The sequence below is a fragment of the Phyllobates terribilis genome, unplaced genomic scaffold, assembly GCF_046119375.1.
Source record: "Phyllobates terribilis strain yellow unplaced genomic scaffold, ASM4611937v1 Scaffold_13__5_contigs__length_258822181, whole genome shotgun sequence".
Lineage (NCBI taxonomy): Eukaryota > Metazoa > Chordata > Amphibia > Anura > Dendrobatidae > Phyllobates > Phyllobates terribilis.
Genome location: NW_027362773.1, coordinates 176,549,588 through 176,575,779, shown reverse-complemented (window position 1 = coordinate 176,575,779; position 26,192 = coordinate 176,549,588). Strand labels below are relative to the sequence as shown.

The following is a 26,192-nucleotide window of genomic DNA, read 5'->3' as shown; positions in this document are numbered from 1 at the left end:
GCACTTGAGTGCTGCACTAAAGTCCACTGCTGCTGGTGGACGGGGCTCAGTGTGAAGAGCATAGACCACGGTCACTGACAATCTGGCTGAGAGGAACATCTTTTTGGCACTTTTCCACGGCTTGGGGATGAAGAATGTGACTATAACTTTATACAGATGACGATTCTCCACCATTTTACTGGCGTGGTGGGCCGCGGTGTTCAGGACCACTGGCAGGAACAGTCTGTTGGCTCCTGAATGGCATAATGGACCCAAGTGGAGTTTCCGCTGCAGTATAACTGCACGACTCGTCTCTGCAGTCCCAGCTCACGGCAGCACTTACAGAAGCGGGCATACGTGTTAATGTTGTAGTTGTAGATGCTGGCGGATGGACACTTCCCATCACATGAAACAATGTTTACCTGCAGGGACAGTAAAGGTACACCATCACTGGTTACTATAGAAACCTGACCTTTCAAAGGCCGGATATGGCTGCGCCCCGGCCTGGCTGGTGAACAATTGCCACAATTATACATTTCTGAGAACGAACACAAGCATGACTATGCATAAAGCTGCCGCAAAGAAGCATGAGCACACAAAGGGACACCCCACAGGGCTGCTGGGATACCAGCGACCTCACGGGGGGCTGCTGGGATACCACCAACCTCACGGCGGGCTGCTGGGATACCACCAACCTCACGGGGGGCTGCTGGGATACCAACGACCTCACGGCGGGCTGCTGGGATACCACCGACCTCACAGGGGGCTGCTGGGATACCACCGACCTCACGGGGGGCTGCTGGGATACCACCTACCTCACGGGGGGCTGCTGGGATACCACCAACCTCACGGCGGGCTGCTGGGATACCACCAACCTCACGGGGGGCTGCTGGGATACCACCGAACTCACGGGGGGCTGCTGGGATACCAACGACCTCACGGGGGGCTGCTGGGATACCACCGACCTCACGGGGGGCTGCTGGGATACCACCGACCTCACGGAGGGCTGCTGCGATACCACGAACCTCACAGCAGGCTGCTGGGATACCACCAACCTGACAGCGGGCTGCTGGGATACCACCGACCTCACGGGGGGCTGCTGGGATACCACCGTCCTCACGGAGGGCTGCTGGGATACCACCGACCTCACGCAGGGCTGCTGGGATACCACCGACCTCACGGAGGGCTGCTGGGATACCACCGACCTCACGCAGGGCTGCTGGGATACCACCAACCTCACGCAGGGCTGCTGGGATACCACCGACCTCGCCGGGGGCTGCTGGGATACCACCGACCTCGCCGGGGGCTGCTGGCATACCACCGACCTCACGAGGGGCTGCTGGGAAACTACCGACCTCACGGGGGGGCTGCTGGGATACCATCGACCTCATGGCGGGCTGCTGGGATACCACCGACCTCACAGGGGGCTGCTGGGATACCACCGACCTCACAGGGGGCTGCTGGGATACCACCTACCTCACGGGGGGCTGCTGGGATACCACCGACCTCGCCGGGGGCTGCAGGGATACCACCAACCTCGTCGGGGGCTGCTGGGATACCACCGACCTCACGGGGGGCTGCTGGGATACCACCGACCTCAAGGGGGGCTGCTGTAATACCACCGACCTCGCCGGGGGCTGCTGGGATACCACCGACCTCATCGGGGGCTGCTGGGATACCACCGACCTCACGGGGGTTGCTGGGATACCACCGGCCTCACGGGGGGGCTGCTTACCGGAGTGTTGCTCCTGCAGTCATTCTTCCTGATGGTCATTCGCACAGTGACTCTCTTGCAGAACTTTCCATCTTCTTTGCCTGGAGATGAGAGTTAAACCATTTATCTCCCTGTACTTGGAGACCAGCGAAACTCCAGAGCAATAGTCTCCAACCTGTAAACCTTCAGCCATGAGAAAACTACAATCCTAGCCCACCCTAACAGGAGCAGCCATAGACCACTGCTGGACATACTGACGGTACCGTGCAGGAGCCTCTGGAAATCCTTCACTTACATGTTTTACAGCATCCATCTAAGAAAGATACAACATATCCTCCCACCTGGAAAAAGAAAAAAATATATCAGAAAAGGTGAAGAGAGGCCACGCAAGAGGGGCAGAGAGGCCACGCAAGAGGAAGAGAGGCCACGCAAGAGGGAGAGAAGCTATGCAAGAGGGGCAGAGAGGCCACACAGGAGGGGCAGAGAGGCCATGCAAGAGGGAGAGAGGCTATGCAAGAGGGGCAGAGAGGCCAAGCAAGAGGGAGAGAGGCTATGCAAGAGGGGCAGAGATGCCACACAGTAGGGGCAGAGAGGCCATGCAAGAGGGAGAGAGGCCACACAAGAGGGAGAGAGGCCACACAAGAGGGAGAGAGGCCACGCAAGAGGGAGAGAAGCTATGCAAGAGGGGCAGAGAGGCCACACAGGAGGGGCAGAGAGGCCATGCAAGAGGGAGAGAAGCTATGCAAGAGGGGCAGAGAGGCCAAGCAAGAGGGAGAGAGGCCACACAAGAGGGAGAGAGGCCACACAAGAGGGAGAGAGGCCACGCAAGAGGGAGAGAGGCCACACAAGAGGGAGAGAGGCCACGCAAGAGGGAGAGAGGCTACGCAAGAGGGGCAGAGAGGCCATGCAAGAGGGAGAGAGGCTATGCAAGAGGGGCAGAGAGGCCAAGCAAGAGGGAGAGAGGCTATGCAAGAGGGGCAGAGATGCCACACAGGCGGGGCAGAGAGGCCATGCAAGAGGGAGAGAGGCTATGCAAGAGGGGCAGAGAGGCCAAGCAAGAGGGAGAGAGGCTATGCAAGAGGGGCAGAGATGCCACACAGGAGGGGCAGAGAGGCCATGCAAGAGGGAGAGAGGCCACACAAGAGGGAGAGAGGCCACACAAGAGGGAGAGAGGCCACGCAAGAGGGAGAGAGGCTACGCAAGAGGGGCAGAGAGGCCACACAGGAGGGGCAGAGAGGACACGCAAGAGGGGCAGAGAGGCTACGCAAGAGGGAGAGAGGCCATGCAAGAGGGAAAGAGGCCATGCAAGAAGGAGAGAGGCTATGCAAGAGGGAGAGAGGCCAAACAAGAGATACAGAGAGGCCACACAGGAGGGGCAGGGAGGCCATGCAAGAGAGGCAGAAAGGCCATACAACAGGGGCACGACACTACATCATTTACATTAGTGGAGCAGAGGCACGAGGCTGCACAAGTGTAGAAAACCTGATGTATCACAGGGTCATTCTGCACTGAGCCTCCTGGGGGCGCTTTTGCTCAGCCCTTGCTATCCCAGTAATCAGTGTCAGCTTGTCCCTAAGAGGTCGGGATCAAATCTAACGCCAAAGATTTGATGAAGCAATACCTGCAGCACCATGCGGCTGCTACAGCCATTGCACAAGTGCTGGGTTACTTCTGCCCCCTGTTATTAAAGGGAAACTATTATCAATATTGTCTGACACTAACATTTTTCGGATCCACTCTATATCCCCCATTGAAAAGTATGATGATGAGGTATAATGATAGCACCGACCCTTTGACTTGTGACCTAATATGGGTGAGGAAAGGACGGTTTATACTAAGCCATGTAATGAGCAAGTCTGAAGAATTGGTGCATACATGTGAAAGCTCACATTACTTCTGATAGTTTCCAATTAATGTGCAAGCAGAGAGACCAGGGCTGAAAAACACGATCCACCATCGTGCAGCTGTCGGGAAGAGCTGGCAGCTGGCGGACATCCCATGGGCTTCACGTCTCGGCCAACGTCTGCCTTCAAAGCTGCACATTGAGCCAGCTGTTATCTCATTGAGGCATGGCCACAGATCAGGGCTACAGTCCTATATTTGTCCTGCTTTGGTGAGGACCACTCCTGAGGTCAAAAGCCACAATCTTCCGCCCTTCAGTTCCACATTAGTGTAGGAGAATCCCAGTCAGCACATTGTGCCAGAAGCAGGACTGCATCCCCTGCTGAAATTCCCAGGTTATCTGCCACAGAAACTAATAAATGAAGCCACTAGTTGTAGACTAAATCAAGCAGCTCGGGGAGCAGACACTGACCTTTATGCACTCTGTCTCATTAAATGGAGGGCAGCTGATGGCGGATGTGACCAACACTGGTCCTATGGGAGTGTTTGTGCAGTCATATCTGACACACTTAGAAATCCAGGTAGAACCAGGCTAAAGAAAAAGTGAAAAAAAATAATGGTGCACAGAGTCCAAACAAGAAATAAGTCAAGAAGATGGAGAACTAGAACTCATTTAACAGTGATCACAGAATTAAGGACAAACTTCTACACAAATTTTTACATATCTGAGAGAATTGGAGCATCTGACAGGAATAAGACAACAGAGGCAACATGCTCCAATCAACATGGTAATTATTCAAAGGGGAGCCAGACCTAGCTGATGTACAATTAGTCGTGAAGGAAAGCATGAGACATGAAGGGAAAAGCCCACCAAAGCAAGAGTCATGAAAGAGAAAGCCCACAGAAGCAAAAGGCATCATGAAGAGAAAAGACCCCATAAACAACAATAATCAAGAGAGGAGAGGCATCAAAAGAAAAGAGCATCAAAATCAAAAGGCACCAAAAGAGTCATGAAGATAAATCCCCAAAAAGGCATCATGGAAAGAAAAGCCGTCGAAAGGCAAAAGGTGAAGTGAAGAAAAAATTAAGACGTTAATCTCTTAAGATGCTGTTAAGAGAAAAGCTCAAGGAGGCAAAAGGCATCAAGGGAGAAGAAGCATCAAAATAGCAAAGCATCAATACTGAAGATCACAGAGGCAACAGAGAAAAGTCATCAAGAGAAAAGACCACTGAGGCAAAAGAAGACAAGGGAGAAAAGACCACTGAGGCAAAAGAAGACAATGGAGAAAAGACCACTGAGGCAAAAGAAGTCAAGAGAGAAAAGACCACTGAGGCAAAAGAAGGCAAGGGAGAAAAGACCACTGAGGCAAAAGAAGTCAAGAGAGAAAAGACCACTGAGGCAAAAGAAGACAAGGGAGAAAAGACCACTGAGGCAAAAGAAGACAAGGGAGAAAAGACCACTGAGGCAAAAGAAGACAAAGGAGAAAAGACCACTGAGGCAAAAGAAGTCAAGGGAGAAAAGACCACTGAGGCAAAAGAAGACAAGGGAGAAAAGACAACTGAGGCAAAAGAAGACAAGGGAGAAAAGACCACTGAGGCAAAAGAAGACAAAGGAGAAAAGACCACTGAGGCAAAAGAAGTCAAGGGAGAAAAGACCACTGAGGCAAAAGAAGTCAAGAGAGAAAAGACCACTGAGGCAAAAGAAGACAAGGGAGAAATGACCACTGAGGCAAAAGAAGACAAGAGAGAAAAGACCACTGAGGCAAAAGAAGACAAGGGAGAAAAGACCACCGAGGCAAAAGAAGACAAGAGAGAAAAGACCGTGGAGGCAAAAGAAGACAAGGTAGAAAAGACCACTGAGGAAAAAGAAGACAAGGGAGAAAAGACCACTGAGGCAAAAGAAGTCAAGGGAGAAAAGACCACTGAGGCAAAAGAAGTCAAGGGAGAAATGACCACTGAGGCAAAAGAAATCAAGAGAGAAAAGACCGTGGAGGCAAAAGAAGACAAGGGAGAAAAGACCACTGAGGCAAAAGAAGACAAGGGAGAAAAGACCACTGAGGCAAAAGAAGACAAGGGAGAAAAGACCACTGAGGCAAAAGAAGACAAGGGAGAAAAGACCACTGAGGCAAAAGAAGTCAAGAGAGAAAAGACTACTAAGGCAAAAGAAGACAAGGGAGAAAAGACCACTGAGGCAAAAGAAGGCAAGGGAGAAAAGACCACTGAGGCAAAAGAAGGCAAGGGAGAAAAGACCACTGAGGCAAAAGAAGTCAAGAGAGAAAAGACCACTGAGGCAAAAGAAGACAAGGGAGAAAAGACCACTGAGGCAAAAGAAGACAAGGGAGAAAAGACCACTGAGGCAAAAGAAGACAAAGGAGAAAAGACCACTGAGGCAAAAGAAGTCAAGGGAGAAAAGACCACTGAGGCAAAAGAAGTCAAGGTAGAAAAGACCACTGAGGCAAAAGAAGACAAGGGAGAAAAGACCACTGAGGCAAAAGAAGTCAAAAGAGAAAAGACCACTAAGGCAAAAGAAGACAAGGGAGAAAAGACCACTGAGGCAAAAGAAGACAAGGGAGAAAAGACCACTGAGGCAAAAGAAGTCAAGAAAGAAAAGACCACTAAGGCAAAAGAAGACAAGGGAGAAAAGACCACTGAGGCAAAAGAAGACAAAGGAGAAAAGACCACTGAGGCAAAAGAAGTCAAGAAAGAAAAGACCACTGAGGCAAAAGAAGTCAAGAAAGAAAAGACCACTGAGGCAAACGAAGACAAGGGAGAAAAGACCACTGAGGCAAAAGAAGACAAGGGAGAAAAGACCACTGAGGTAAAAGAAGGCAAGAGAGAAAAGACCACTAAGGCAAAAGAAGACAAGGGAGAAAAGACCACTGAGGCAAAAGAAGACAAAGGAGAAAAGACCACAGAGGCAAAAGAAGACAAGGGAGAAAAGACCGTTGAGGTACAAGAAGACAAGGGAGAAAAGACCACTGAGGCAAAAGAGGACAAAGGAGAAAAGACCACTGATGCAAAAGAAGACAAGGGAGAAAAGACCACTGAGGCAAAAGAAGACAAAGGACAAAAGACCACTGAAGCAAAAGAAGTCAAGGGAGAAAAGACCACTGAGGCAAAAGAAGACAAGGGAGAAAAGACCACTGAGGCAAAAGAAGTCAAAAGAGAAAAGACCACTAAGGCAAAAGAAGACAAGGGAGAAAAGACCACTGAGGCAAAAGAAGTCAAGGGAGAAAAGACCACTGAGGCAAAAGAAGACAAGGGAGAAAAGACCACTGAGGCAAAAGAAGTCAAGAAAGAAAAGACCACTAAGGCAAAAGAAGACAAGGGAGAAAAGACCACTGAGGCAAAAGAAGACAAAGGAGAAAAGACCACTGAGGCAAAAGAAGTCAAGAAAGAAAAGACCACTGAGGCAAAAGAAGTCAAGAAAGAAAAGACCACTGAGGCAAACGAAGACAAGGGAGAAAAGACCACTGAGGCAAAAGAAGACAAGGGAGAAAAGACCACTGAGGTAAAAGAAGGCAAGACAGAAAAGACCACTAAGGCAAAAGAAGACAAGGGAGAAAAGACCACTGAGGCAAAAGAAGACAAAGGAGAAAAGACCACAGAGGCAAAAGAAGACAAGGGAGAAAAGACCGTTGAGGCACAAGAAGACAAGGGAGAAAAGACCACTGAGGCAAAAGAGGACAAAGGAGAAAAGACCACTGATGCAAAAGAAGACAAGGGAGAAAAGACCACTGAGGCAAAAGAAGACAAGGGAGAAAAGACAACTGAGGCAAAAGAAGACAAGGGAGAAAAGACCACTGAGGCAAAAGAAGACAAAGGAGAAAAGACCACTGAGGCAAAAGAAGTCAAGAGAGAAAAGACCACTGAGGCAAAAGAAGACAAGGGAGAAATGACCACTGAGGCAAAAGAAGACAAGAGAGAAAAGACCACTGAGGCAAAAGAAGACAAGGGAGAAAAGACCACCGAGGCAAAAGAAGACAAGAGAGAAAAGACCGTGGAGGCAAAAGAAGACAAGGTAGAAAAGACCACTGAGGCAAAAGAAGACAAGGGAGAAAAGACCACTGAGGCAAAAGAAGTCAAGGGAGAAAAGACCACTGAGGCAAAAGAAGTCAAGGGAGAAAAGACCACTGAGGCAAAAAAAGTCAAGGGAGAAATGACCACTGAGGCAAAAGAAATCAAGAGAGAAAAGACCGTGAAGGCAAAAGAAGACAAGGGAGAAAAGACCACTGAGGCAAAAGAAGACAAGGGAGAAAAGACCACTGAGGCAAAAGAAGACAAGGGAGAAAAGACCACTGAGGCAAAAGAAGACAAGGGAGAAAAGACCACTGAGGCAAAAGAAGTCAAGAGAGAAAAGACTACTAAGGCAAAAGAAGACAAGGGAGAAAAGACCACTGAGGCAAAAGAAGGCAAGGGAGAAAAGACCACTGAGGCAAAAGAAGACAAAGGACAAAAGACCACTGAGGCAAAAGAAGTTAAGGGAGAAAAGACCACTGAGGCAAAAGAAGACAAGGGAGAAAAGACCACTGAGGCAAAAGAAGTCAAAAGAGAAAAGACCACTAAGGCAAAAGAAGACAAGGGAGAAAAGACCACTGAGGCAAAAGAAGACAAGGGAGAAAAGACCACTGAGGCAAAAGAAGTCAAGAAAGAAAAGACCACTAAGGCAAAAGAAGACAAGGGAGAAAAGACCACTGAGGCAAAAGAAGACAAAGGAGAAAAGACCACTGAGGCAAAAGAAGTCAAGAAAGAAAAGACCACTGAGGCAAAAGAAGTCAAGAAAGAAAAGACCACTGAGGCAAACGAAGACAAGGGAGAAAAGACCACTGAGGCAAAAGAAGACAAGGGAGAAAAGACCACTGAGGTAAAAGAAGGCAAGAGAGAAAAGACCACTAAGGCAAAAGAAGACAAGGGAGAAAAGACCACTGAGGCAAAAGAAGACAAAGGAGAAAAGACCACAGAGGCAAAAGAAGACTAGGGAGAAAAGACCGTTGAGGCACAAGAAGACAAGGGAGAAAAGACCACTGAGGCAAAAGAGGACAAAGGAGAAAAGACCACTGATGCAAAAGAAGACAAGGGAGAAAAGACCACTGAGGCAAAAGAAGACAAGGGAGAAAAGACCACTGAGGCAAAAGAAGACAAGGGAGAAAAGACCACTGAGGCAAAAGAAGTCAAGGAGAAAAGACCACTGAGGCAAAAGAAGTCAAGGGAGAAAAGACCACTGAGGCAAAAGAAGACAAGGGAGAAAAGACCACTGAGGCAAAAGAAGACAAGGGAGAAAAGACCACTGAGGCAAAAGAAGTCAAGAAAGAAAAGACCACTAAGGCAAAAGAAGACAAGGGAGAAAAGACCACTGAGGCAAAAGAAGACAAAGGAGAAAAGACCACTGAGGCAAAAGAAGTCAAGAAAGAAAAGACCACTGAGGCAAAAGAAGTCAAGAAAGAAAAGACCACTGAGGCAAATGAAGACAAGGAAGAAAAGACCACTGAGGCAAAAGAAGACAAGGGAGAAAAGACCACTGAGGTAAAAGAAGGCAAGAGAGAAAAGACCACTAAGGCAAAAGAAGACAAGGAAGAAAAGACCACTGAGGCAAAAGAAGACAAAGGAGAAAAGACCACAGAGGCAAAAGAAGACAAGGGAGAAAAGACCGTTGAGGCACAAGAAGACAAGGGAGAAAAGACCACTGAGGCAAAAGAAGACAAAGGACAAAAGACCACTGAGGCAAAAGAAGTCAAGGGAGAAAAGACCACTGAGGCAAAAGAAGTCAAAAGAGAAAAGACCACTAAGGCAAAAGAAGACAAGGGAGAAAAGACCACTGAGGCAAAAGAAGTCAAGGGAGAAAAGACCACTGAGGCAAAAGAAGTCAAGAAAGAAAAGACCACTGAGGCAAACGAAGACAAGGGAGAAAAGACCACTGAGGCAAAAGAAGACAAGGGAGAAAAGACCACTAAGGCAAAAGAAGACAAGGGAGAAAAGACCACTGAGGCAAAAGAAGACAAGGGAGAAAAGACCACTGAGGTAAAAGAAGGCAAGAGAGAAAAGACCACTAACGCAAAAGAAGACAAGGGAGAAAAGACCACTGAGGCAAAAGAAGACAAAGGAGAAAAGACCACTGATGCAAAAGAAGACAAGGGAGAAAAGACCACTGAGGCAAAAGAAGACAAGGGAGAAAAGACCACTGAGGCAAAAGAAGACAAGGGAGAAAAGACCACTGAGGCAAAAGAAGTCAAGGAGAAAAGACCACTGAGGCAAAAGAAGTCAAGGGAGAAAAGACCACTGAGGCAAAAGAAGGCAAGAGAGAAAAGACCACTGAGGCAAAAGAAGACAAGGGAGAAAAGACCGTTGAGGCAAAAGAAGACAAGGGAGAAAAGACCACTGAGGCAAAAGAAGACAAGGGAGAAAAGACCACTGAGGCAAAAGAAGACAAAGGAGAAAAGACCACTGAGGTAAAAGAAGGCAAGAGAGAAAAGACCACTAAGGCAAAAGAAGACAAGGAAGAAAAGACCACTGAGGCAAAAGAAGACAAAGGAGAAAAGACCACAGAGGCAAAAGAAGACAAGGGAGAAAAGACCGTTGAGGCACAAGAAGACAAGGGAGAAAAGACCACTGAGGCAAAAGAAGACAAAGGACAAAAGACCACTGAGGCAAAAGAAGTCAAGGGAGAAAAGACCACTGAGGCAAAAGAAGACAAGGGAGAAAAGACCACTGAGGCAAAAGAAGTCAAAAGAGAAAAGACCACTAAGGCAAAAGAAGACAAGGGAGAAAAGACCACTGAGGCAAAAGAAGTCAAGAGAGAAAAGACCACTGAGGCAAAAGAAGTCAAGAAAGAAAAGACCACTGAGGCAAAAGTAGTCAAGAAAGAAAAGACCACTGAGGCAAACGAAGACAAGGGAGAAAAGACCACTGAGGCAAAAGAAGACAAGGGAGAAAAGACCACTGAGGCAAAAGAAGACAAGGGAGAAAAGACCACTGAGGCAAAAGAAGACAAGGGAGAAAAGACCACTGAGGTAAAAGAAGGCAAGAGAGAAAAGACCACTAAGGCAAAAGAAGACAAGGGAGAAAAGACCACTGAGGCAAAAGAAGACAAAGGAGAAAAGACCACTGATGCAAAAGAAGACAAGGGAGAAAAGACCACTGAGGCAAAAGAAGACAAGGGAGAAAAGACCACTGAGGCAAAAGAAGACAAGGGAGAAAAGACCACTGAGGCAAAAGAAGTCAAGGAGAAAAGACCACTGAGGCAAAAGAAGTCAAGGGAGAAAAGACCACTGAGGCAAAAGAAGGCAAGAGAGAAAAGACCACTGAGGCAAAAGAAGACAAGGGAGAAAAGACCGTTGAGGCAAAAGAAGACAAGGGAGAAAAGACCACTGAGGCAAAAGAAGACAAGGGAGAAAAGACCACTGAGGCAAAAGAAGACAAGGGAGAAAAGACCATTGAGGTAAAAGAAGGCAAGAGAGAAAAGACCACTAAGGCAAAAGAAGACAAGGGAGAAAAGACCACTGAGGCAAAAGAAGACAAAGGAGAAAAGACCACTGAGGCAAAAGAAGTCAAGGAGAAAAGACCATTGAGGCAAAAGAAGACAAGGGAGAAAAGACCGTTGAGGCACAAGAAGACAAGGGAGAAAAGACCACTGAGGGAAAAGAGGACAAAGGAGAAAAGACCACTGATGCAAAAGAAGAAAGGGAGAAAAGACCACTGAGGCAAAAGAAGACAAGGGAGAAAAGACCACTGAGTCAAAAGAAGACAAGGGAGAAAAGAAGACTGAGGCAAAAGAAGTCAAGGAGAAAAGACCACTGAGGCAAAAGAAGTCAAGGGAGAAAAGACCACTGAGGCAAAAGAAGGCAAGCGAGAAAAGACCACTGAGGCAAAAGAAGACAAGGGAGAAAAGACCGTTGAGGCAAAAGAAGACAAGGGAGAAAAGACCACTGAGGCAAAAGAGGACAATGGAGAAAAGACCACTGATGCAAAAGAAGACAAGGGAGAAAAGACCACTGAGGCAAAAGAAGACAAGGGAGAAAAGACCACTGAGGCAAAAGAACACAAGGGAGAAAAGACCACTGAGGCAAAAGAAGTCAAGGGAGAAAAGACCACTGAGGCAAAAGAAGACAAGGGAGAAAAGACCACTGAGGCAAAAGAAATCAAGAGAGAAAAGACCGTGGAGGCAAAAGAAGACAAGGGAGAAAAGACCGTGGAGGCAAAAGAAGACAAGGGAGAAAAGACCACTGAGGCAAAAGAAGACAAGGGAGAAAAGACGACTGAGGCAAAAGAAGACAAGGGAGAAAAGACCACTGAGGCAAAAGAAGACAATGGAGAAAAGACCACTGAGGCAAAAGAAGGCAAGGGAGAAAAGACCACTGAGGCAAAAGAAGGAAAGGGAGAAAAGACCACTGAGGCAAAAGAAGACAAGGGAGAAAAGATCACTGAGGCAAAAGAAGACAAGGGAGAAAAGACCACTGAGGCAAAAGAAGGAAACGGAGAAAAGACCACTGAGGCAAAAGAAGACAAGGAAGAAAAGATCACTGAGGCAAAAGAAGACAAGGGAGAAAAGACCACTGAGGCAAAAGAAGACAAGGGAGAAAAGACCACTGAGGCAAAAGAAAACAAGGGAGAAAAGACCAATGAGGCAAAAGAAGACAAGGGAGAAAAGACCACTGAGACAAAAGAAAGCAAGGGATAAAAGACCACTGAGGCAAAAGAAGACAAGGGAGAAAAGACCACTGAGGCAAAAGTAGTCAAGAAAGAAAAGACCACTAAGGCAAAAGAAGTCAAGAAAGAAAAGACCACTAAGGCAAAAGAAGACAAGGGAGAAAAGACCACTGAGGCAAAAGAAGACAAAGGAGAAAAGACCACTGAGGCAAAAGAAGTCAAGGAGAAAAGATCACAGAGGCAAAAGAAGACAAGGGAGAAAAGACCTTTGAGGCAAAAGAAGACAATTGAGAAAAGACCACTGAGGTAAAAGAAGGCAAGAGAGAAAAGACCACTAAGGCAAAAGAAGACAAGGGAGAAAAGACTACTGAGGCAAAAGAAGACAAGGGAGAAAAGACCACTGAGGTAAAAGAAGGCAAGAGAGAAAAGACCACTAAGGCAAAAGAAGACAAGGGAGAAAAGACCACTGAGGCAAAAGAAGACAAAGGAGAAAAGACCACTGAGGCAAAAGAAGTCAAGGAGAAAAGATCACAGAGGCAAAAGAAGACAAGGGAGAAAAGACCTTTGAGGCAAAAGAAGACAAGGGAAAAAAGACCACTGAGGCAAAAGAGGACAATGGAGAAAAGACCACTGATGCAAAAGAAGACAAGGGAGAAAAGACCACTGAGGCAAAAGAAGACAAGGGAGAAAAGACCACTGAGGCAAAAGAAGACAAGGGAGAAAAGACCACTGAGGCAAATGAAGTCAAGGAGAAAACACCACGTAGGCAAAAGAAGTCAAGGGAAAAAAGACCACTGAGGCAAAAGAAGGCAAGAGAGAAAAGACCACTGAGGCAAAAGAAGACGAGGGAGAAAAGACCACTGAGGCAAAAGAAGACAAGGGAGAAAAGACCGTTGAGGCAAAAGAAGACAAGGGAGAAAAGACCACTGAGTCAAAAGAGGACAATGGAGAAAAGACCACTGATGCAAAAGAAGACAAGGGAGAAAAGACCACTGAGGCAAAAGAAGACAAGGGAGAAAAGACCACTGAGGCAAAAGAAGACAAGGGAGAAAAGACCACTGAGGCAAAAGAAGACAAGGGAGAAAAGACCACTGAGGCAAAAGAAATCAAGGGAGAAAAGACCACTGAGGCAAAAGAAGTCAAGGGAGAAAAGACCACTGAGGCAAAAGAAATCAAGAGAGAAAAGACCGTGGAGGCAAAAGAAGACAAGGGAGAAAAGACCGTGGAGGCAAAAGAAGACAAGGGAGAAAAGACCACTGAGGCAAAAGAAGACAAGGGAGAAAAGACCACTGAGGCAAAAGAAGGCAAGGGAGAAAAGACCACTGAGGCAAAAGAAGGAAAGGGAGAAAAGACCACTGAGGCAAAAGAAGGAAAGGGAGAAAAGACCACTGAGGCAAAAGAAGACAAGGGAGAAAAGATCACTGAGGCAAAAGAAGACACGGGAGAAAAGACCACTGAGGCAAAAGAAGGAAAGGGAGAAAAGACCAATGAGGTAAAAGAAGACAAGGGAGAAAAGACCACTGAGGCAAAAGAAGACAAGGGAGAAAAGACCACTGAGGCAAAAGAAGTCAAGAGAGAAAAGACCACTAAGGCAAAAGAAGACAAGGGAGAAAAGACCACTGAGGCAAAAGAAGGCAAGGGAGAAAAGACCACTGAGGCAAAAGAAGACACAGGACAAAAGACCACTGAGGTAAAAGAAGTCAAGGGAGAAAAGACCACTGAGGCAAAAGAAGTCAAGGGAGAAAAGACCACTGAGGCAAAAGAAGTCAAGAAAGAAAAGACCACTGAGGCAAACGAAGACAAGGGAGAAAAGACCACTGAGGCAAAAGAAGACAAGGGAGAAAAGACCACTGAGGCAAAAGAAGACAAGGGAGAAAAGACCACTGAGGCAAAAGAAGACAAGGGAGAAAAGACCACTGAGGTAAAAGAAGGCAAGAGAGAAAAGACCACTAACGCAAAAGAAGACAAGGGAGAAAAGACCACTGAGGCAAAAGAAGACAAAGGAGAAAAGACCACTGATGCAAAAGAAGACAAGGGAGAAAAGACCACTGAGGCAAAAGAAGACAAGGGAGAAAAGACCACTGAGGCAAAAGAAGACAAGGGAGAAAAGACCACTGAGGCAAAAGAAGTCAAGGAGAAAAGACCACTGAGGCAAAAGAAGTCAAGGGAGAAAAGACCACTGAGGCAAAAGAAGGCAAGAGAGAAAAGACCACTGAGGCAAAAGAAGACAAGGGAGAAAAGACCGTTGAGGCAAAAGAAGACAAGGGAGAAAAGACCACTGAGGCAAAAGAAGACAAGGGAGAAAAGACCACTGAGGCAAAAGAAGACAAGGGAGAAAAGACCACTGAGGTAAAAGAAGGCAAGAGAGAAAAGACCACTAAGGCAAAAGAAGACAAGGAAGAAAAGACCACTGAGGCAAAAGAAGACAAAGGAGAAAAGACCACAGAGGCAAAAGAAGACAAGGGAGAAAAGACCGTTGAGGCACAAGAAGACAAGGGAGAAAAGACCACTGAGGCAAAAGAAGACAAAGGACAAAAGACCACTGAGGCAAAAGAAGTCAAGGGAGAAAAGACCACTGAGGCAAAAGAAGACAAGGGAGAAAAGACCACTGAGGCAAAAGAAGTCAAAAGAGAAAAGACCACTAAGGCAAAAGAAGACAAGGGAGAAAAGACCACTGAGGCAAAAGAAGTCAAGAGAGAAAAGACCACTGAGGCAAAAGAAGTCAAGAAAGAAAAGACCACTGAGGCAAAAGAAGTCAAGAAAGAAAAGACCACTGAGGCAAACGAAGACAAGGGAGAAAAGACCACTGAGGCAAAAGAAGACAAGGGAGAAAAGACCACTGAGGCAAAAGAAGACAAGGGAGAAAAGACCACTGAGGCAAAAGAAGACAAGGGAGAAAAGACCACTGAGGTAAAAGAAGGCAAGAGAGAAAAGACCACTAAGGCAAAAGAAGACAAGGGAGAAAAGACCACTGAGGCAAAAGAAGACAAAGGAGAAAAGACCACTGATGCAAAAGAAGACAAGGGAGAAAAGACCACTGAGGCAAAAGAAGACAAGGGAGAAAAGACCACTGAGGCAAAAGAAGACAAGGGAGAAAAGACCACTGAGGCAAAAGAAGTCAAGGAGAAAAGACCACTGAGGCAAAAGAAGTCAAGGGAGAAAAGACCACTGAGGCAAAAGAAGGCAAGAGAGAAAAGACCACTGAGGCAAAAGAAGACAAGGGAGAAAAGACCGTTGAGGCAAAAGAAGACAAGGGAGAAAAGACCACTGAGGCAAAAGAAGACAAGGGAGAAAAGACCACTGAGGCAAAAGAAGACAAGGGAGAAAAGACCACTGAGGTAAAAGAAGGCAAGAGAGAAAAGACCACTAAGGCAAAAGAAGACAAGGGAGAAAAGACCACTGAGGCAAAAGAAGACAAAGGAGAAAAGACCACTGAGGCAAAAGAAGTCAAGGAGAAAAGACCGTTGAGGCAAAAGAAGACAAGGGAGAAAAGACCGTTGAGGCACAAGAAGACAAGGGAGAAAAGACCACTGAGGGAAAAGAGGACAAAGGAGAAAAGACCACTGATGCAAAAGAAGAAAGGGAGAAAAGACCACTGAGGCAAAAGAAGACAAGGGAGAAAAGACCACTGAGTCAAAAGAAGACAAGGGAGAAAAGAAGACTGAGGCAAAAGAAGTCAAGGAGAAAAGACCACTGAGGCAAAAGAAGTCAAGGGAGAAAAGACCACTGAGGCAAAAGAAGGCAAGCGAGAAAAGACCACTGAGGCAAAAGAAGACAAGGGAGAAAAGACCGTTGAGGCAAAAGAAGACAAGGGAGAAAAGACCACTGAGGCAAAAGAGGACAATGGAGAAAAGACCACTGATGCAAAAGAAGACAAGGGAGAAAAGACCACTGAGGCAAAAGAAGACAAGGGAGAAAAGACCACTGAGGCAAAAGAACACAAGGGAGAAAAGACCACTGAGGCAAAAGAAGTCAAGGGAGAAAAGACCACTGAGGCAAAAGAAGACAAGGGAGAAAAGACCACTGAGGCAAAAGAAATCAAGAGAGAAAAGACCGTGGAGGCAAAAGAAGACAAGGGAGAAAAGACCGTGGAGGCAAAAGAAGACAAGGGAGAAAAGACCACTGAGGCAAAAGAAGACAAGGGAGAAAAGACGACTGAGGCAAAAGAAGACAAGGGAGAAAAGACCACTGAGGCAAAAGAAGACAATGGAGAAAAGACCACTGAGGCAAAAGAAGGCAAGGGAGAAAAGACCACTGAGGCAAAAGAAGGAAAGGGAGAAAAGACCACTGAGGCAAAAGAAGACAAGGGAGAAAAGATCACTGAGGCAAAAGAAGACAAGGGAGAAAAGACCACTGAGGCAAAAGAAGGAAACGGAGAAAAGACCACTGAGGCAAAAGAAGACAAGGAAGAAAAGATCACTGAGGCAAAAGAAGACAAGGGAGAAAAGACCACTGAGGCAAAAGAAGACAAGGGAGAAAAGACCACTGAGGCAAAAGAAAACAAGGGAGAAAAGACCAATGAGGCAAAAGAAGACAAGGGAGAAAAGACCACTGAGACAAAAGAAAGCAAGGGATAAAAGACCACTGAGGCAAAAGAAGACAAGGGAGAAAAGACCACTGAGGCAAAAGTAGTCAAGAAAGAAAAGACCACTAAGGCAAAAGAAGTCAAGAAAGAAAAGACCACTAAGGCAAAAGAAGACAAGGGAGAAAAGACCACTGAGGCAAAAGAAGACAAAGGAGAAAAGACCACTGAGGCAAAAGAAGTCAAGGAGAAAAGATCACAGAGGCAAAAGAAGACAAGGGAGAAAAGACCTTTGAGGCAAAAGAAGACAATTGAGAAAAGACCACTGAGGTAAAAGAAGGCAAGAGAGAAAAGACCACTAAGGCAAAAGAAGACAAGGGAGAAAAGACTACTGAGGCAAAAGAAGACAAGGGAGAAAAGACCACTGAGGTAAAAGAAGGCAAGAGAGAAAAGACCACTAAGGCAAAAGAAGACAAGGGAGAAAAGACCACTGAGGCAAAAGAAGACAAAGGAGAAAAGACCACTGAGGCAAAAGAAGTCAAGGAGAAAAGATCACAGAGGCAAAAGAAGACAAGGGAGAAAAGACCTTTGAGGCAAAAGAAGACAAGGGAAAAAAGACCACTGAGGCAAAAGAGGACAATGGAGAAAAGACCACTGATGCAAAAGAAGACAAGGGAGAAAAGACCACTGAGGCAAAAGAAGACAAGGGAGAAAAGACCACTGAGGCAAAAGAAGACAAGGGAGAAAAGACCACTGAGGCAAATGAAGTCAAGGAGAAAACACCACGTAGGCAAAAGAAGTCAAGGGAAAAAAGACCACTGAGGCAAAAGAAGGCAAGAGAGAAAAGACCACTGAGGCAAAAGAAGACGAGGGAGAAAAGACCACTGAGGCAAAAGAAGACAAGGGAGAAAAGACCGTTGAGGCAAAAGAAGACAAGGGAGAAAAGACCACTGAGTCAAAAGAGGACAATGGAGAAAAGACCACTGATGCAAAAGAAGACAAGGGAGAAAAGACCACTGAGGCAAAAGAAGACAAGGGAGAAAAGACCACTGAGGCAAAAGAAGACAAGGGAGAAAAGACCACTGAGGCAAAAGAAGACAAGGGAGAAAAGACCACTGAGGCAAAAGAAATCAAGGGAGAAAAGACCACTGAGGCAAAAGAAGTCAAGGGAGAAAAGACCACTGAGGCAAAAGAAATCAAGAGAGAAAAGACCGTGGAGGCAAAAGAAGACAAGGGAGAAAAGACCGTGGAGGCAAAAGAAGACAAGGGAGAAAAGACCACTGAGGCAAAAGAAGACAAGGGAGAAAAGACCACTGAGGCAAAAGAAGGCAAGGGAGAAAAGACCACTGAGGCAAAAGAAGGAAAGGGAGAAAAGACCACTGAGGCAAAAGAAGGAAAGGGAGAAAAGACCACTGAGGCAAAAGAAGACAAGGGAGAAAAGATCACTGAGGCAAAAGAAGACACGGGAGAAAAGACCACTGAGGCAAAAGAAGGAAAGGGAGAAAAGACCAATGAGGTAAAAGAAGACAAGGGAGAAAAGACCACTGAGGCAAAAGAAGACAAGGGAGAAAAGACCACTGAGGCAAAAGAAGTCAAGAGAGAAAAGACCACTAAGGCAAAAGAAGACAAGGGAGAAAAGACCACTGAGGCAAAAGAAGGCAAGGGAGAAAAGACCACTGAGGCAAAAGAAGACAAAGGACAAAAGACCACTGAGGTAAAAGAAGTCAAGGGAGAAAAGACCACTGAGGCAAAAGAAGACAAGGGAGAAAAGACCACTGAGGCAAAAGAAGTCAAAAGAGAAAAGACCACTAAGGCAAAAGAAGACAAGGGAGAAAAGACCACTGAGGCAAAAGAAATCAAGGGAGAAAAGACCACTGAGGCAAAAGAAGACAAGGGAGAAAAGACCACTGAGGCAAAAGAAGTCAAGAAAGAAAAGACCACTAAGGCAAAAGAAGTCAAGAAAGAAAAGAGCACTGAGGCAAAAGAAGTCAAGAAAGAAAAGACCACTGAGGCAAACGAAGACAAGGGAGAAAAGACCACTAAGGCAAAAGAAGACAAGGGAGAAAAGACCACTGAGGTAAAAGAAGGCAAGAGAGAAAAGACCACTAAGGCAAAAGAAGACAAGGGAGAAAAGACCACTGAGGCAAAAGAAGACAAAGGAGAAAAGACCACAGAGGCAAAAGAAGTCAAGGAGAAAAGACCACAGAGGCAAAAGAAGACAAGGGAGAAAAGACCGTTGAGGCACAAGAAGACAAGGGAGAAAAGACCACTGAGGCAAAAGAAGACAAGGGAGAAAAGACCACTGAGGCAAAAGAAGTCAAGGAGAAAAGACCACTGAGGCAAAAGAAGTCAAGGGAGAAAAGACCACTGAGGCAAAAGAAGGCAAGAGAGAAAAGACCACTGAGGCAAAAGAAGACAAGGGAGAAAAGACCGTTGAGGCAAAAGAAGACAAGGGAGAAAAGACCACTGAGGCAAAAGAAGACAAGGGAGAAAAGACCACTGAGGTAAAAGAAGGCAAGAGAGAAAAGACCACTAAGGCAAAAGAAGACAAGGGAGAAAAGACCACTGAGGAAAAAGAAGACAAAGGAGAAAAGACCACTGAGGCAAAAGATGTCAAGGAGAATAGACCACAGAGCAAAAGAAGACAAGGGAGAAAAGACCGTTGAGGCACAAGAAGACAAAGGAGAAAAGACCACTGAGGCAAAAGAGGACAAAGGAGAAAAGACCACTGATGCAAAAGAAGACAAGGGAGAAAAGACCACTGAGGCAAAAGAAGACAAGGGAGAAAAGACCACTGAGTCAAAAGAAGACAAGGGAGAAAAGACCACTGAGGCAAAAGAAGTCAAGGAGAAAAGACCACTGAGGCAAAAGAAGTCAAGGGAGAAAAGACCACTGAGGCAAAAGAAGGCAAGAGAGAAAAGACCACTGAGGCAAAAGAAGACACGGGAGAAAAGACCACTGAGGCAAAAGAAGGAAAGGGAGAAAAGACCACTGAGGCAAAAGAAGACAAGGGAGAAAAGATCACTGAGGCAAAAGAAGACAAGGGAGAAAATACCACTGAGGCAAAAGAAGACAAGGGAGAAAAGACCACTGAGGCAAAAGAAAACAAGGGAGAAAAGACCACTGAGGCAAAAGAAGAAAAGGGAGAAAAGACCACTGAGACAAAAGAAAGCAAGGGAGAAAAGACCACTGAGGCAAAAGAAGTCAAGGGAGAAAAGACCACTGAGGCAAAAGAAGGCAAGAGAGAAAAGACCACTGAGGCAAAAGAAGACAAGGGAGAAAAGACCGTTGAGGCAAAAGAAGACAAGGGAGAAAAGACCACTGAGGCAAAAGAAGACAAGGGAGAAAAGACCACTGAGGTTAAAGAAGGCAAGAGAGAAAAGACCACTAAGGCAAAAGAAGACAAGGGAGAAAAGACCACTGAGGCAAAAGAAGACAAAGGAGAAAAGACCACTGAGGCAAAAGATGTCAAGGAGAAAAGACCACAGAGGCAAAAGAAGACAAGGGAGAAAAGACCGTTGAGGCACAAGAAGACAAAGGAGAAAAGACCACTGAGGCAAAAGAGGACAAAGGAGAAAAGACCACTGATGCAAAAGAAGACAAGGGAGAAAAGACCACTGAGGCAAAAGAAGACAAGGGAGAAAAGACCACTGAGTCAAAAGAAGACAAGGGAGAAAAGACCACTGAGGCAAAAGAAGTCAAGGAGAAAAGACCACTGAGGCAAAAGAAGTCAAGGGAGAAAAGAGCACTGAGGCAAAAGAAGGCAAGAGAGAAAAGACCACTGAGGCAAAAGAAGACAAGGGAGAAAAGACCGTTGAGGCAAAAGAAGACAAGGGAGAAAAGACCACTGAGTCAAAAGAGGACAATGGAGAAAAGACCACTGATGCAAAAGAAGACAAGGGAGAAAAGACCACTGAGGCAAAAGAAGACAAGGGAGAAAAGACCACTGAGGCAAAAGAAGACAAGGGAGAAAAGACAACTGAGGCAAAAGAAGTCAAGGGAGAAAAGACCACTGAGGCAAAAGAAGACAAGGGAGAAAAGACCACTGAGGCAAAAGAAATCAAGAGAGAAAAGACCGTGGAGGCAAAAGAAGACAAGGGAGAAAAGACCGTGGAGGCAAAAGAAGACAAGGGAGAAAAGACCACTGAGGCAAAAGAAGACAAGGGAGAAAAGACTACTGAGGCAAAAGAAGACAAGGGAGAAAAGACCACTGAGGCAAAAGAAGGCAAGGGAGAAAAGACCACTGAGGCAAAAGAAGGAAAGGGAGAAAAGACCACTGAGGCAAATGAAGACAAGGGAGAAAAGATCACTGAGGCAAAAGAAGACACGGGAGAAAAGACCACTGAGGCAAAAGAAGGAAAGGGAGAAAAGACCACTGAGGCAAAAGAAGACAAGGGAGAAAAGATCACTGAGGCAAAAGAAGACAAGGGAGAAAAGACCACTGAGGCAAAAGAAGACAAGGGAGAAAAGACCACTGAGGCAAAAGAAAACAAGGGAGAAAAGACCACTGAGGCAAAAGAAGACAAGGGAGAAAAGACCACTGAGACAAAAGAAAGCAAGGGAGAAAAGACCACTGAGGCAAAAGAAGACAAAGGAGAAAAGACCACTGAGGCAAAAGAAGTCAAGAAAGAAAAGACCACTAAGGCAAAAGAAGACAAGGGAGAAAAGACCACTGAGGCAAAAGAAGACAAAGCAGAAAAGACCACTGAGGCAAAAGAAGACAATGGAGAAAAGACCACTGAGGCAAAAGAAGGCAAGGGAGAAAAGACCACTGAGGCAAAAGAAGGAAAGGGAGAAAAGACCGCGGAGGCAAAAGAAGTCAAGAAAGAAAAGACCACTAAGGCAAAAGAAGTCAAGAAAGAAAAGACCACTGAGGCAAAAAAAGTCAAGAAAGAAAAGACCACTGAGGCAAACGAAGACAAGGGAGAAAAGACCACTAAGGCAAAAGAAGACAAGGGAGAAAAGACCACTGAGGTAAAAGAAGGCAAGAGAGAAAAGACCACTAAGGCAAAAGAAGACAAGGGAGAAAAGACCACTGAGGCAAAAGAAGACAAAGGAGAAAAGACCACAGAGGCAAAAGAAGTCAAGGAGAAAAGACCACAGAGGCAAAAGAAGACAAGGGAGAAAAGACCGTTGAGGCACAAGAAGACAAGGGAGAAAAAACCACTGAGGCAAAAGAAGACAAGGGAGAAAAGACCACTGAGGCAAAAGAAGTCAAGGAGAAAAGACCACTGAGGCAAAAGAAGTCAAGGGAGAAAAGACCACTGAGGCAAAAGAAGGCAAGAGAGAAAAGACCACTGAGGCAAAAGAAGACAAGGGAGAAAAGACCGTTGAGGCAAAAGAAGACAAGGGAGAAAAGACCACTGAGGCAAAAGAAGACAAGGGAGAAAAGACCACTGAGGTAAAAGAAGGCAAGAGAGAAAAGACCACTAAGGCAAAAGAAGACAAGGGAGAAAAGACCACTGAGGAAAAAGAAGACAAAGGAGAAAAGACCACTGAGGCAAAAGATGTCAAGGAGAAAAGACCACAGAGGCAAAAGAAGACAAGGGAGAAAAGACCGTTGAGGCACAAGAAGACAAAGGAGAAAAGACCACTGAGGCAAAAGAGGACAAAGGAGAAAAGACCACTGATGCAAAAGAAGACAAGGGAGAAAAGACCACTGAGGCAAAAGAGGACAAGGGAGAAAAGACCACTGAGTCAAAAGAAGACAAGGGAGAAAAGACCACTGAGGCAAAAGAAGTCAAGGAGAAAAGACCACTGAGGCAAAAGAAGTCAAGGGAGAAAAGACCACTGAGGCAAAAGAAGGCAAGAGAGAAAAGACCACTGAGGCAAAAGAAGACAAGGGAGAAAAGACCGTTGAGGCAAAAGAAGACAAGGGAGAAAAGACCACTGAGTCAAAAGAGGACAATGGAGAAAAGACCACTGATGCAAAAGAAGACAAGGGAGAAAAGACCACTGAGGCAAAAGAAGACAAGGGAGAAAAGACCACTGAGGCAAAAGAAGACAAGGGAGAAAAGACCACTGAGGCAAAAGAAGTCAAGGGAGAAAAGACCACTGAGGCAAAAGAAGACAAGGGAGAAAAGACCACTGAGGCAAAAGAAATCAAGAGAGAAAAGACCGTGGAGGCAAAAGAAGACAAGGGAGAAAAGACCACTGAGGCAAAAGAAGACAAGGGAGAAAAGACCACTGAGGCAAAAGAAGACAAGGGAGAAAGACCACTGAGGCAAAAGAAGACAAGGGAGAAAAGACCACTGAGGCAAAAGAAGACAATGGAGAAAAGACCACTGAGGCAAAAGAAGGCAAGGGAGAAAAGACCACTGAGGCAAAAGAAGGAAAGGGAGAAAAGACCACTGAGGCAAACGAAGACAAGGGAGAAAAGACCACTGAGGCAAAAGAAGACACGGGAGAAAAGACCACTGAGGCAAAAGAAGGAAAGGGAGAAAAGACCACTGAGGCAAAAGAAGACAAGGGAGAAAAGATCACTGAGGCAAAAGAAGACAAGGGAGAAAAGACCACTGAGGCAAAAGAAAACAAGGGAGAAAAGACCACTGAGGCAAAAGAAGAAAAGGGAGAAAAGACCACTGAGACAAAAGAAAGCAAGGGAGAAAAGACCACTGAGGCAAAAGAAGAAAAGGGAGAAAAGACCACTGAGACAAAAGAAAGCAAGGGAGAAAAGACCACTGAGGCAAAAGAAGTCAAGGGAGAAAAGACCACTGAGGCAAAAGAAGGCAAGAGAGAAAAGACCACTGAGGCAAAAGAAGACAAGGGAGAAAAGACCGTTGAGGCAAAAGAAGACAAGGGAGAAAAGACCACTGAGGCAAAAGAAGACAAGGGAGAAAAGACCACTGAGGTAAAAGAAGGCAAGAGAGAAAAGACCACTAAGGCAAAAGAAGACAAGGGAGAAAAGACCACTGAGGCAAAAGAAGACAAAGGAGAAAAGACCACTGAGGCAAAAGATGTCAAGGAGAAAAGACCACAGAGGCAAAAGAAGACAAGGGAGAAAAGACCACTGAGGCAAAAGAAGACAAGGGAGAAAAGACCACTGAGGCAAATGAAGTCAAGGAGAAAACACCACGTAGGCAAAAGAAGTCAAGGGAGAAAAGACCACTGAGGCAAAAGAAGGCAAGAGAGAAAAGACCACTGAGGCAAAAGAAGACGAGGGAGAAAAGACCACTGAGGCAAAAGAAGACAAGGGAGAAAAGACCGTTGAGGCAAAAGAATACAAGGGAGAAAAGACCAATGAGTCAAAAGAGGACAATGGAGAAAAGACCACTGAGGCAAAAGAAGACAAGGGAGAAAAGACCACTGAGGCAAAAGAAGACAAGGGAGAAAAGACCACTGAGGCAAAAGAAGACAAGGGAGAAAAGACCACTGAGGCAAAAGAAGACAAGGGAGAAAAGACCACTGAGGCAAAAGAAGACAAGGGAGAAAAGACCACTGAGGCAAAAGAAGTCAAGGGAGAAAAGACCACTGAGGCAAAAGAAGTCAAGGGAGAAAAGACCACTGAGGCAAAAGAAATCAAGAGAGAAAAGACCGTGGAGGCAAAAGAAGACAAGGGAGAAAAGACCGCGGAGGCAAAAGAAGACAAGGGAGAAAAGACCACTGAGGCAAAAGAAGACAAGGGAGAAAAGACCACTGAGGCAAAAGAAGACAAGGGAGAAAAGACCACTGAGGCAAAAGAAGACAATGGAGAAAAGACCACTGAGGCAAAAGAAGGCAAGGGAGAAAAGACCACTGAGGCAAAAGAAGGAAAGGGAGAAAGACCACTGAGGCAAAAGAAGACAAGGGAGAAAAGATCACTGAGGCAAAAGAAGACACGGGAGAAAAGACCACTGAGGCAAAAGAAGGAAAGGGAGAAAAGACCACTGAGGCAAAAGAAGACAAGGGAGAAAAGACCACTGAGGCAAAAGAAGACAAGGGAGAAAAGACCACTGAGGCAAAAGAAGTCAAGAGAGAAAAGACCACTAAGGCAAAAGAAGACCAGGGAGAAAAGACCACTGAGGCAAAAGAAGGCAAGGGAGAAAAGACCACTGAGGCAAAAGAAGACAAAGGACAAAAGACCACTTAGGTAAAAGAAGTCAAGGGAGAAAAGACCACTGAGGCAAAAGAAGACAAGGGAGAAAAGACCACTGAGGCAAAAGAAGTCAAAAGAGAAAAGACCACTAAGGCAAAAGAAGACAAGGGAGAAGAGACCACTGAGGCAAAAGAAATCAAGGGAGAAAAGACCACTGAGGCAAAAGAAGACAAGGGAGAAAAGACCACTGAGGCAAAAGAAGTCAAGAAAGAAAAGACCACTAAGGCAAAAGAAGTCAAGAAAGAAAAGACCACTGAGGCAAAAAAAGTCAAGAAAGAAAAGACCACTGAGGCAAACGAAGACAAGGGAGAAAAGACCACTAAGGCAAAAGAAGACAAGGGAGAAAAGACCACTGAGGTAAAAGAAGGCAAGAGAGAAAAGACCACTAAGGCAAAAGAAGACAAGGGAGAAAAGACCACTGAGGCAAAAGAAGACAAAGGAGAAAAGACCACAGAGGCAAAAGAAGTCAAGGAGAAAAGACCACAGAGGCAAAAGAAGACAAGGGAGAAAAGACCGTTGAGGCACAAGAAGACAAGGGAGAAAAAACCACTGAGGCAAAAGAAGACAAGGGAGAAAAGACCACTGAAGCAAAAGAAGTCAAGGAGAAAAGACCACTGAGGCAAAAGAAGTCAAGGGAGAAAAGACCACTGAGGCAAAAGAAGGCAAGAGAGAAAAGACCACTGAGGCAAAAGAAGACAAGGGAGAAAAGACCGTTGAGGCAAAAGAAGACAAGGGAGAAAAGACCACTGAGGCAAAAGAAGACAAGGGAGAAAAGACCACTGAGGTAAAAGAAGGCAAGAGAGAAAAGACCACTAAGGCAAAAGAAGACAAGGGAGAAAAGACCACTGAGGAAAAAGAAGACAAAGGAGAAAAGACCACTGAGGCAAAAGATGTCAAGGAGAAAAGACCACAGAGGCAAAAGAAGACAAGGGAGAAAAGACCGTTGAGGCACAAGAAGACAAAGGAGAAAAGACCACTGAGGCAAAAGAGGACAAAGGAGAAAAGACCACTGATGCAAAAGAAGACAAGGGAGAAAAGACCACTGAGGCAAAGAGGACAAGGGAGAAAAGACCACTGAGTCAAAAGAAGACAAGGGAGAAAAGACCACTGAGGCAAAAGAAGTCAAGGAGAAAAGACCACTGAGGCAAAAGAAGTCAAGGGAGAAAAGACCACTGAGGCAAAAGAAGGCAAGAGAGAAAAGACCACTGAGGCAAAAGAAGACAAGGGAGAAAAGACCGTTGAGGCAAAAGAAGACAAGGGAGAAAAGACCACTAAGTCAAAAGAGGACAATGGAGAAAAGACCACTGATGCAAAAGAAGACAAGGGAGAAAAGACCACTGAGGCAAAAGAAGACAAGGGAGAAAAGACCACTGAGGCAAAAGAAGACAAGGGAGAAAAGACCACTGAGGCAAAAGAAG

General features: G+C 45.8%; 1 protein-coding gene across 1 annotated transcript in view; it reads right to left on the bottom strand.

The window, feature by feature from the left end:
• Positions 1 to 200: 200 nt before the first annotated feature.
• Positions 201 to 26,192, bottom strand: part of OTOG (otogelin) — a 650,929-nt gene continuing 624,937 nt past the window's right edge. Inside the window, exons 52-55 of the mRNA XM_073657941.1 lie at positions 4,008 to 4,127; positions 1,989 to 2,034; positions 1,715 to 1,794; positions 201 to 401 (exon numbers count right to left, since the gene is read on the bottom strand). Coding sequence (XP_073514042.1) covers positions 201 to 401; positions 1,715 to 1,794; positions 1,989 to 2,034; positions 4,008 to 4,127 — 447 coding nt within the window. The remainder of the gene's footprint in view (positions 402 to 1,714; positions 1,795 to 1,988; positions 2,035 to 4,007; positions 4,128 to 26,192) is intronic.